General features: G+C 42.3%; 1 protein-coding gene across 3 annotated transcripts in view; it reads left to right on the plus strand.

The window, feature by feature from the left end:
- kif1aa (kinesin family member 1Aa) overlaps nt 1-12,265 on the plus strand; it is a 32,795-nt gene that overhangs the window by 13,843 nt on the left and 6,687 nt on the right. For 2 of the 3 annotated variants that reach the window (XM_073476174.1, XM_073476173.1), the window contains 20 exons: nt 60-139; nt 322-428; nt 530-613; nt 741-921; nt 1,139-1,211; nt 1,337-1,427; nt 1,509-1,657; nt 1,755-1,933; nt 2,195-2,332; nt 7,033-7,151; nt 7,270-7,355; nt 7,439-7,574; nt 7,858-8,017; nt 8,132-8,222; nt 8,314-8,432; nt 8,537-8,592; nt 10,009-10,117; nt 10,240-10,306; nt 10,420-10,504; nt 10,584-10,689. In XM_073476174.1, coding sequence (XP_073332275.1) covers nt 60-139; nt 322-428; nt 530-613; nt 741-921; nt 1,139-1,211; nt 1,337-1,427; nt 1,509-1,657; nt 1,755-1,933; nt 2,195-2,332; nt 7,033-7,151; nt 7,270-7,355; nt 7,439-7,574; nt 7,858-8,017; nt 8,132-8,222; nt 8,314-8,432; nt 8,537-8,592; nt 10,009-10,117; nt 10,240-10,306; nt 10,420-10,504; nt 10,584-10,689 — 2,216 coding nt within the window. Of the gene's footprint in view, nt 1-59; nt 140-321; nt 429-529; nt 614-740; nt 922-1,138; nt 1,212-1,336; nt 1,428-1,508; nt 1,658-1,754; nt 1,934-2,194; nt 2,333-3,976; nt 4,295-7,032; nt 7,152-7,269; nt 7,356-7,438; nt 7,575-7,857; nt 8,018-8,131; nt 8,223-8,313; nt 8,433-8,536; nt 8,593-10,008; nt 10,118-10,239; nt 10,307-10,419; nt 10,505-10,583; nt 10,690-12,265 lie in introns of all 3 variants that reach the window. The other variant, XM_073476172.1, reaches the window with a different exon arrangement.

Genomic DNA, 12,265 nt, shown 5'->3' on the forward strand with positions numbered 1-12,265 from the left:
TTATGTGCATTACTCACCTGATTACTACAGTTAGTAAATTATTTCTTCTTCTGTGTCAGACACCTCATCTGGTGAACCTCAACGAGGATCCTCTGATGTCTGAGTGCCTGCTGTACTACATTAAAGACGGGATCACCAGGTTAGATATTGTCGGACATGTCACTATATAATAGTAGGGTCATATAGAAGGATGGGAGGATGTTCTTCCTTTCCTGTGTTTCAGATTTTACTTACTTGCTAAATGCATGTTCAGTTCACTGTACCGCCCTTTACTGTTTAATTGTTTGCTCTGACATCACATCGTCGCTTGTTCGTTTTTAGGGTAGGTCGAGTAGACGCCAGCAGTCGTCAGGACATAGTCCTCAGTGGCCACTTCATCAAGGATGAGCACTGCACCTTTACCAGCGCTACTGGTCCAACAGGAGAAAGTGCGTGATGTTTATCTTGCTTCTTCTATCTTGTTTATCTCTTGAGTTTGATATTGACAGGCAGGAAGTGAAGCCTCATTTTGCCTTTCTCTGTTTCTGAGTAGCAGTTGTCCTGGAGCCCTGTGAAGGAGCTGAGACTTATGTCAACGGAAAGAGAGTGACAGAGCCCACTGTCCTCAAATCAGGTCAGTAAGCTCTCTTGCTCTGTGAATTTCACATTTCTTTATGTCCTAATAATAGCAACATGTATGTGGTACCACTCTGTATGTACGCTTTTAGCTTTGTACGTTAACATTTTTAAATCTCATAAAGGAAATCGCATCATCCTGGGGAAGAGCCATGTGTTCCGGTTCAACCACCCTGTGCAGGCCAGGGCTGAGAGGGAGAGGACCCCATGTGCTGAGACCCCGGCTGAGCCTGTGGACTGGGCCTTCGCCCAGAGGGAGCTGCTGGAGAAACAGGGCATTGACATGAAACAGGAAATGGAGCAGAGGTACTTTAAGGAAATGGTGAACTTTACTTGTTATAAGGAAGTGTAGAGTGCAGATTGATTGTAATATCACTGGTTAGTGAAATCTTAAAAGCTGCCACATTATACAAGCCTCCAGCACAGTGCACAGTAAATGGCGTGACAAACCAAATTAGTGCTTCCTTTGAGGTTGTGCATCACTCTCTCAACCTGTGTTATTCACTTGTGTTTATGCCTACAGGCTGCAGGAGTTGGAGGACCAGTATCGTAAAGAGAGAGAGGAGGCCAACAACCTACTGGAGCAGCAAAGACTGGTACAGTAATGAGCAGCTTTGTGTGCCATACAAAGTTAGATCTCACTGAAATTGTGTTATTTTGAGATGTATGTGTCTTTTATTTGCATGTGTTTCACATTGCCCTTCAATAATTAATTGTCCAGGATTATGAGAGCAAGCTGGAGGCTCTTCAGAAACAAGTGGACCGTTACTACCCAGATGTCCCTGAAGAAGAGGAAGAGCCAGAAGAGGAAGGTAGTGCAAATTATTGGACACATACATATCTATGTTTGTGGTGAAATACAGCTCAGTTGATTTTATCCTTTGTGCCCACAGTGCAATGGACAGAGAGGGAAAGAGAGCTGGCTGTGTGGAGCTTTCGTAAGTGGAAGTGTTACCAGTTCACCTCTCTCCGTGACCTGTTATGGGGGAATGCCATCTTCCTTAAAGAGGCCAATGCCATCAGTGTGGAGCTCAAGAAGAAGGTCCTACATGTTGTTGCCATATAAACTCCTTACATCCACAGATTGATGTCATGACATGACTCCCTAATCACACCCCATGCTTTCTGCTCCCCTACAGGTCCAGTTCCAGTTTGTGCTGCTCACAGACACACTGTATTCCCCCCTGCCTCCAGACCTGCTGCCCCCAGAGGCGAGTAAGGACAGGGAGATTCGACACTTCCCACGCACCATTGTGGCCGTGGAGGTGCAGGATCAGAAAAATGGAGCCACCCACTACTGGACATTAGAAAAACTAAGGTACATTAACATGGACCAAGTCTTTACATGATAGTCCAAGGCCAGTATTGGGCTAATACGCCCAAAAATTCTCTCAAATCAAAATAAAATCTATATCTAATCCACAAGCTTTTGATAAACAGTAGAAACAAAATGTATTTCTAAGGGATACATTTCACACAAAGCACAGTACTCACTGGATAAACATTTCTCATTAACTCCATGCTGTGATTGTTTTAAGCAAAATGACTTCATGTGGAAATTGGTTGCTGCTTCTTGCAGGCAGAGGCTCGATCTCATGAGAGAGATGTACGATCGCGCCGCCGATGTGCCCAACAATACCACTGAAGACTGTGAAAATGTGATGACTGGAGGGGACCCCTTTTACGATCGCTTCCCCTGGTTCCGCCTGGTTGGCAGGTAAATGCCGAACACCACTGTCCCTACACGCTACAGATAGAGAGACAGAAGAGGACAGGAAGGCGTTCACACTGAACTCACACAAATGTCAACAGCAGTGAGCAAACAGAGGCCCAGTGTTAGTCATACATGTCCATTTAGGATAATGGGAGGCTGTTGGCTGTAACTGCCACATATTGTGAATGTGGTCAACTAATGGGCCATAATGACGGAGACACCAGGATGAAGCAGTCCGCCCACTTCATTGTGGTCTCTCTGTCATTACGTACAGAAGTCTGGTGTTTACAGTCTATGCTCTGAATGCTTCATCAAATATCTCCATTTCAGCCAGTATAAAAAATGTATTTGTATGAAGAACTTACAAACAAGATGTATTAACTGTGAGCTGTGCCATATCTTTTCATAACTGAACTCAGTAAACTGTCCCTTTTCTCTGGAAGCCAGTGTGAATATATTTCTTCTGAACACGGCCTTGCAGCTTGAAGGATGGATTTGACAATCAATGGAAATGATTGGTACAAGCCAGTTGATGCCAGACCTGTCTGTTTTAATGGGAACAATCGGCCGTCAAACATTTGAGATTTCTTTAGTCCTCCTACTCAGAGCCTGCTGTTTCTTTCACTCCCACCTTGGCACACAGCCTCCTCAATCTCTCTGCCAAGCTCGCTCTCTCTCTCATCTCCCTCATGCAGATGGGTCCTACACAGTCACATGGCCCTGTTACATAATATTCAGCATATCAAGCCTTTAATGCTGTTCAGCGCCTGCAAGACAAGCAAAAATGATCAGGCAGTAATCTGAAAAATGTCCCCTTGAAATATGTTGCTTGTCAGCTCATTTAGATTTCCTACTCATACAATAGGCGAGTAATACAGGCATACGTGGCCAAAGGCCCCACATTTAATTAAGTCTAGTTGACTAGACGAATGATATATCAGCAGTCAACTGAAGTTGGATGGAGCAGCATGAAGTCTTTTATCAATCAGTTTTCAACTTTGGCATCTAAATTATACCCGACAGATCGTAAGTAAATATGTACGACTTGATCCTCGGGGGAAAATTAACATTTTCCCGCAGCACCGAGACAAGAGGTAAGAAAACAGATACAGAACTATTTAAATGAAAAAGATGAATTATGGTGGATCTGGTCAGTTTTCAAAATATAACAGACAAAATGAAGGAAACCATTTAACTACATAGCCTAACTCATCTATAATAGAAGCACGTAAATCAAGGATAAATGAGGAAATACGCACAATCTGAGCAAGTCGACAATATCAGTCAGGCATGACGTCCCGCTTCTGAAATGCTCCTGGTGGGATATGAGGCTGCGTGGAGGACGTAACAAAACCACCTCGCATACATGAGGTCACAGAGACATTCCCTGAGGAATCAAGGCGTAAAATACAGTAAACGCTCTCTCAGCAAAGGCACTGAAATACTTCTAACAACCATTGTTGTCGCTTGTCTCACACTCTCCCATCTGTACTCTCCATGTATGCTGTCCACTGACACAGTACAGTAGAGGCAGGTTTTCTCCTGTGGTCCAGTCCATATGGTGCTCTGCCGCTCCTTGTGTTTGAACAAGTGTGTGCTTTCTCTCCAACTGTACTAACCTAATTCCCATGTCTCTGGCTGCACCAGAAACCCCATTTTCAACACATGCATGAGCGAGCGCATGAGTGATCCCACCCCATCCCCGACCCTCTCCAACTCTGAAATTACTGAGCTGGCTGACCCGCAGCACGAGGGTCGAGGGGAGGAGGCGGAGTTGGAGGATTTGGAGGACCTGGACGATGATATCTTTTTGGACGACCCGTGCTTGGAGCTCGGGGGAGAGGATGATGATGATGATGATGATGATGATGATGATGATGATGATGAGGGAGAGTTCTGCCGAGGCTCCAGCGAAGGCCAGGATCCCTTTTACGACCGCTCACCATTATTCAGTGTAGTGGGAAGGTTGGTGAGGTTTCGGGAGCATGCTGGTGGAGGAAACTAGCTCTTTCACGCTGAGACGCAGAGTCTGTTTCCCTCGATAGATGTCAGCACAAACTAGATGACATTCTTGACAATGCTCAACACAGTACTGATACAGCACGAGTATGTCCTTACATCGTCCTCACTGTGATGTGGACTTACTGGAACATGCACTTATAATCAAGGTTTCTGCAGCAGATGCGTGACAGAAAGTTAGCCTGCTACATTTTTCTTTGAACTGTCCAGTTGCAACAAGTAAACTTTAGGTTGTGATATTGGTAAAACTTTATTTTAACGTACACATATTCACCATGATGTTGTTGATTTTTAGCATGCATATTAGCTTGTCATTATAAAGCACCTCATTCTACGGCTACTAGCAGTAATAATTACTGCTTATTGATAGTAAATAAGGAGGTTGTTGTCCATGAATTATGATCTTAATATGCTTTGCTTAGTATGGGCCGATAAGGTGGTACCACAAGAATATTCTCCCCCAATAACACTTAATAAATATGGTCTATTCTTACATTACTAAAGCACAAAACTACAAATGTTAATAGTGTCCAAATCACTCTAAATTAAGTCGTTATAACTCAGACATAGACCATTTTACTAAGTGTTATTAAAGAATGAACTTACTTAAAGCATGGAGTACTCATGCACAACAACTTCCTTACTTACTATCAGTGAGCACTTAGTAGGAGGTTGTTGAGAAAAAACTGTTGGCCTAGTTGATGGCATAGTAGGTGTAGAATATGGTCAGGCAGAATACGTGACTAAAGACTAATAAAGAGTGAATATGCAATTAATAAGCATGCTAATAAGCACCTAGTTAATGTTGAGTATGTGTACCTTAATATATAGTGTTCCTGTATTATCAACATTGCGTTGTTTCATTTCAGTTGGGTAGCTTCAGTGGAGATTTGAAAACCAACTTTATATCTATATTTTTTTCGATGGTTGGAATTTCATTCATTCCATCTTTTTAAACACTTCCTGCTTGCTTAGTCCACCAAGTCAAACTAGCCACTCTAGTTTCTATTCCCTGTCTCAGTTGTCACCATCACTGCGTCTCATGTTTGAGACTCAAACGTTCTCAAATGTCAAAACGATACACTGATTCCTGTCACTGAGTGGACACTGGTGTAGACATTTCTGGGCTTCAAGGTTTTTTTGTTTTAATCTCATCCAATTTGACTGTTGCTTGATTTTCTTTGTTTCTTTGCTAGCTGTTTTTTCACATTAACTTCGACTAAATGCTTCTCCTGCATATTACAATTCGACATATAAAACGATACCTTTATGTCAGCTCAGGGTGGGTCAGTTCATTCCCCTTGTTTCCATGGAAATCCAAGCAAAGTTGATGCTCAACGGCTGCTTGAGGTGTGTGTCTCACTTACGTGTGGCGAAATGCAAACTAGCGGCTTTTAAAGAAGACTATTCACGAGCTAAAGCACTGACATGTCTCATGGAGTATATTCAGGTCTGATTTGCATAACACAGGAACCCACAGTGAAATGTTCTCACCATGCTGTGAAACCTGAATAAGTACAAGCGAGTCTGGAAATCAGTCATATGAAAAATAGCAAAGTGGTGTTCAAGGAAGACTCAAAATCTCAAGATGAAAGAGCTGGTTTCTACTGCAGCTGTCTCTTTTAGGCATGCCAGAGCACAAGTCTTTTCATTTTGACCTTTTTTGTCAATTTTTTACTTGAATACGTCTGATGATGAACCAGTGCCCCTCCTTTGCACAAATTATCACTTCGACCCAGGAGGTGCTCTATGATTTCTGATGTCATTCGTTGGTTTTTGGTGTAGCACACAATATATCAAGCTGTTGGCAGTTTTTTTTTTTATTCAAGCTGAGCCATGTGCCGTATGATGATTTCTGTTCCATTTGCTTTTGATTCCTTTGAGTCGAGAAGTTGAAAGCATTTTTGTTCACCCGTTTTTTGTCCTGAGCATGCCTTCTTTGCACCTCACCAATCTTGTCATAAGCCTGTCCCTTTTTTACACTCTCCACCCTTAAATGTCTACCCCCACTGTGGTCCTTGACTGCAAGCTCAAGAGTTGTAGCTAAAAATGTAGAGATTGAAAAAGACAGAGAAGCATTTCTAGTGCAGTTGTTCCCACATGTATACTCTCAAAAGTTAGTCTTTGTCACTACCCCTGAAGTATTTTCAAATCTAATGCAAAGTCAATGTGCCTCAAATGGTCCTTTGGGCTCTGTACATTTTGATATGTAGTGTAGTGTTTTCATATTGAGGCACTTTAAGATGCACATGTTAGTGCAGTAGTATATAATCATTAGATAATACAAAAAGGAAACTTAATTTCAGGAATAAAAATCATGAGGAAAACATCTGCTCTCCAGCTTAGTAGTGAGCTGGATTACAGTATTTTGAGAAAATCAGAGTTGACCCTTACCCACATGCTCCTTAACCTCACCAAGCTTTCACCAGTACAGTACAAAGGTTAACTGCATGTTACCCATTATTGTCCTGATAATGTCATTAGTTATAGATGGTGAGGACAAGCCCCAACAAAGCGATAGTAAAGGGCAGCCATGGCCATCGCAAGAGCAGTCCCAGCTTCTGTTTGGTTGCTTTGCAGCTCTGTGTTCTGTTGTCCAGTCCAGTTAAAGTCTGAGCCGTCTCCTTAGCTTCATTGTTTTTAATCTTGTGTCATTTCTCTCTGTCCTCCTTCTTCCTGTTCAGGGCTTTTGTTTATCTGAGTAACCTGCTGTACCCAGTTCCTCTCGTCCACCGTGTGGCCATCGTCAGCGAGAAGGGAGAAGTGAAGGGCTTCCTCCGAGTGGCGGTGCAGGCCATATCAGGTAAGGCTCGGATCTTTAGCATCACTACTGAGACAAAGGGCATGAAGGGCTTTGAAAGGGCAGGCTGTGTGGGACTTCTTGAGGGAGTGAAGTGAAGGTGCTTTGTGTTTCCCTCCAGCTGATGAGGAAGCTCCCGACTACGGCTCAGGAGTGAGGCAGTCAGGCACTGCCAAAATCTCATTTGAGGATCAGCAATATGAAAAGGTAGAGAAAATTACTATATGTAGCACATACAGGATTCACCATTCACGATGCTAACCAGTCTGTTTTGTGCCTTTCTCTTGTAGTTCCAGTCAGAGACCTGCTCTGTCGGTCTGTCCCGTACTGGGATTTCCCAGGAGGAGCTTCGTATCGTGGAAGGGGAGGGGCAGAACTCAGAAATGGTACCGTCAGCTGATGAGGTCAACAACAACACATGTACGGGTAATCATATTTTCGTGTGAATGGTTGAACGTTTTGTATGTTTGGGTGCGTGTATGCCTATATCTGGCACACCTAGCTGCCAGAGTGATGCTTTCAGACTCACAATGGTATGGGCCGACACTGGTCCGAAAATGAAGACCCTGTGCCCTGAATCCAAGCTGAGTCTTATCCATCCATGGTTCATGGTGCCTGAAAACAACCAAGCGTACTGACAATCAGCTCGACTTGGCCGGCCACCTTGAATGCAGACTTTAAACTGATTTTTATTTTGCGTTCCTCCCAGCTGGTACAGATGAGGTGGAGACTCCGCTGAAGGCCAGTCTGGATGCTCCGCTTGACGCACTTGAGCACCTGAGGATTGGTAATGTCTTTACCTTCAGGGTCACCGTCCTGCAAGCCTCCAGCATCTCTGCAGAATATGCTGACATCTTCTGCCAGTTCAAGTGAGCAGTTCATCAAAATGTTTTTATTGCACATTTTTACTTCCATGAGGATATTTATCATATTCTGTTTACAATTTCACAATAATTCTATTTTGTAATTTGGATTGATTTCAGTTTCATCCACCGCCATGATGAGGCCTTCTCCACTGAGCCCCTAAAAAACACAGGGCGTGGCCCCCCTCTAGGCTTCTACCATGTGCAGAATGTAAGAAGTACCAACCGGATCCTGTACAATGATGAGTTGTGACATGTTTTAACAGGTCAAATGCTTTAACATCACTGTGTTGTTTCTACAGATTGCTGTTGAAGTTACTAAATCCTTCGTCGACTACATCAAGACTCAGCCAATTGTGTTTGAGGTTTTTGGACACTACCAGAAACAGCCTTTCCTTCCTCTCTGTAAAGACGTCATCAGGTACGTGGCTATAAAGTCATTACTGCACACACAAAGATATGATGTACGTATATTGTTGTGTTTTTCTTCAAATAAAATGACACGTGATGTGTTTCAACCACCAGTCCACTACGTCCCTGCAGAAGACAGTTCCCACGAGTGATGCCTCTGTCCAAACCAGGTAAACTCAGTGCTCGTGGAGTTACTTTGCTTGAATTCTTCCATTTATTTATGTTGTATGTTGTCTTTGTACTGGTCTCCGTGCAAGTCATGTCATCTTAGCTTCATGTTGTTGGGTATGAGCAGTTGATTCTGATGACTCGCCGGACCGGGAGAAATCGCTGGACCTGATCCGATACCTGGTCCCAGATGTGTTCAGTGGTGCACTGGTGGACTCGTTGTCAGACCACGCTCTGTCTGCCGCTGGCTTGGCTGCTTCCTTCCTACTGGAAGGAAACGAGCGAGCTCAGCTGACAGCTCCACCCATCTCTATCTGTTCAGTTATTAAAGCTCAGAAGCCGGGTTGGTTACTGATGTCAGATCCAAGAGAATCCTGTGACTGAAAACCTTTCTATATCAAGTGTTTATCTTGGTGTGACTTTAAAACTGCACTAAAGCCAAGTGACCGTAATGCCACGTTACAATTAATTAATTAACTATCTCAAAGATCACAGTGTGTTACATTAAAGCATCACTTTTGCTGAATAATGGCTCAAATGTGACACAGAAGTCCTTCCAGCTGCTGGTTTGATGTTCTGTAACTGACCCTGTGACGTTCCTGTAGAGGACGAGATAAGGTGTCATAAAAAAGAACAAAATCTACCTACTACAGTTTATATTACAGGTACTGCTGGTCACAGACCAGTGAGCCTGTAATATAGTTTTAAAAATGAAACTATTTGATATAAAAGAGAGTTTTCTGTATCAGGATTCCATTGGATTGGCTCTCTGTGTGTTTACTCTCGACCTGCGTGGTGGATTTTCCTTGCAGTTCCCTCCTTGAGCTCTTCTTGAATGGGATGGGAATGTTATCTACGCTGTACATTATACTGTATATCTGTAGATTACACAGGCAAACTTAGACTTCATTGATCCTTACATTACAGCAGTATAACAAACACGACAAAGAGGTAGGAAACCGCTAAAGAGGTGTTTGAAATGATATTGAAAGCTATAGTACATCACATTATTAGTCCAGATACATACATGATGTGTGCATTTACAAAACATGAAGATCAATAACATAGATAGTTTTAGAGGGGAATACTGTTCAAGTTGGCGCACAGAGGAGCCAAAGAGCCAGAGCAAGTAAAGGTTAATGAATACATCTCAAATAGCAAAACCATTAAAAGAAACAAATATTTTATTTAGGAATTTTAGTGGTATTCTCCTTTAAAAGAGGACTGCAGAGTTGCTTTAAACATTTTTGAAGGAAATAAGCTCCTTCTACAGGACTTTCCCTGCATCACTGATTTCCTTTCTTCTTCCCTTTTTCTTTCCTTTGTAGGTTAGAGCAGCCCTCTGCTGTTAGCCACTAGTCCTCTCCCAGACTTACCCTCAACCTGTCTTACCCTCTCTATCTCCCTTTTCAACACAGTACCTGCCACTAAGCTGACAGCTATGACCCGCCCGCAGGCAGGACCCTGCCACAGCAAATATGATCTCATGGTATTCTTTGAGATCTGCGAGCTGGAGGCCAATGGAGAGTGAGTGTCCTCTGTCGCACCTGAGCTTTCCATGAAGTATACTGATCCATTTGGACCAAATGCCTCCATCACTGTTTATCACTGACACAATAAATGAAGCTTGTTTTCATCTGTGTTCTCAGCTACATCCCTGCAGTGGTGGACCACAGAGGAGGAATGCCTTGTCATGGCACATTCCTACTGCACCAGGTATGTCAACCACACTGTGAGCAAATACAATATCTGAAATATTTTAAAGGTATTGAATGTAACCACACCTCTTTCTTATTTCCATCTTTCTTGGTTTTTCTTTACAATCACAGGGCCTCCAGAGGAGAGTCACTGTTACCATTGTGCATGAGTCAGGAGGTGACATTGAGTGGAAGGACATCCGTGAGCTTGTTGTGGGTAAGTTCAGTTTTCAGACCAACCGTGATAATGCCTTGACTATGAGCTGTTCTAACTGAGGCACCTGTGCCTTTCCTAGGACGTCTTCGCAACACCCCTGAAGCTGACGAGACCATCATTGACCCCAATATTCTCTCCCTCAACATCTTGTCTGCTGGGTATGTGAGGCCCATGCAAGATGACCGGTACGTACTGCTGTAGACATTTGATGGAAGCCATATCTTTGCAAATGAAGCATAACATCAGGCCAGTCCACCTTTTAAATGTTTCATTTTTTGAATATATATGGTGTGATATGGAATTCACTATATATCCTCAGATATGTTTGTTTATTTCTAAGGTTGTGGCAGCAATGCTGAATTTGGAAACCACTTTATGGATCCGATTTTTTGTGTCAGCCTTACTTAATTACTGCTGTGGCAGCTCCTGCACTGGAATATGGCACACGGGCAAATGCATGGCACAATGAACCAGCTGTACATGTAAAAAATGGGGTTGGAAAAAAAAAAAGCATGGCAGAAAAGGCACAATTTGAATGTTATCAGAGAGTTATTTTGTGTTTCTTTAATCTTTGTTATTGTGTCTGCATGAGTATAGTTTCCTTTTTCTAATTGCAGGAGGACACACATAGAAAATCCAGAGTGACCATTAGCAATTCAGTCAAATTCCCCTTGAGTAGCTTTTTAAACCTAAATCTGCCACAGATGAGTAGTAACTAATTAACTTGTCCGTGCTGGCTGTGCGACCCTCCATGTTAATCTGTGCTTTTTTGTTGTTTGGTCAGTGCACCGTACATGTTGCATCTCACCTTGTTTATCACCTCACCTCCCACCGTCTCACCTCTTAGCCGTGATTAGATCTACTAACACCAACACTGACCTGTTTTAGACTTCAAGAGGCTGCTGAATGAACACTTCACTTAAATTAACGATTAAACTGCATGTTATTCTGACTTATCCAGCAGTATGTATCACTACAGGTAATGTAAAATCAGTAAATAACCTTAAACTATCTGTATCTGGACTCAATATTGTTGCATACATTGGACACACATTTGATTAATTGTTGGTATTTAAAAATAACAGCCTGTAGATAGAACATTGAAGTCTCTGTTAGTAACACACTGACCTACAGTGTGTAATGTCTTTATTGACGCCATGAAAATGGTGTTTCTGGGTGTGTTGTCTGATAGCAGCCTCTCTTGTAGAGCAGCAGGAAAGATGAACAACCTGCGTGAAACTACAGGAAATAAATGCTAATACTGAAATTTTACCCTGAATGTTGTTGCTCACATCTTTAGATTCATCATAGGACAAAATAGATTAGGTAGCTCTTTTTGACTGTGACATCTTATAGAAAAAATGTACTGGACTTTGGAGCTAAATTGTGATGTTTGTTTTATTTTGTTCTGCAATCTCTATGGCCAGTAGAGGGCAGTAAGTTTCTTTTAAGTCTCCTGGCCCCATAATGAGAACTTGTGTTTTGACAACCTGACATGCTATGGAGCTAACATGTTCATTCAAGAAGTAAGGTCATTACTGGCATAAAAGCCAATAATAACTCTTCATTAGTTTGTCTTTTAACATCCAAAATCACTTACCATCAACACCTAATAACACTTAGTAGCAGAATGTATAAAATAGTATGTATTTAAAGTATATTTGCAATGTATTATGTGGACAAATATCAGTGTATATGTGGCCAAAATTATTATACTGTGCTAGCTAAATGTATGAAAAAGTTTTTTTTTTGCTAGATAAC

The sequence above is a fragment of the Pagrus major genome, chromosome 11 (assembly GCF_040436345.1).
Source record: "Pagrus major chromosome 11, Pma_NU_1.0".
Classification (NCBI taxonomy): domain Eukaryota; kingdom Metazoa; phylum Chordata; class Actinopteri; order Spariformes; family Sparidae; genus Pagrus; species Pagrus major.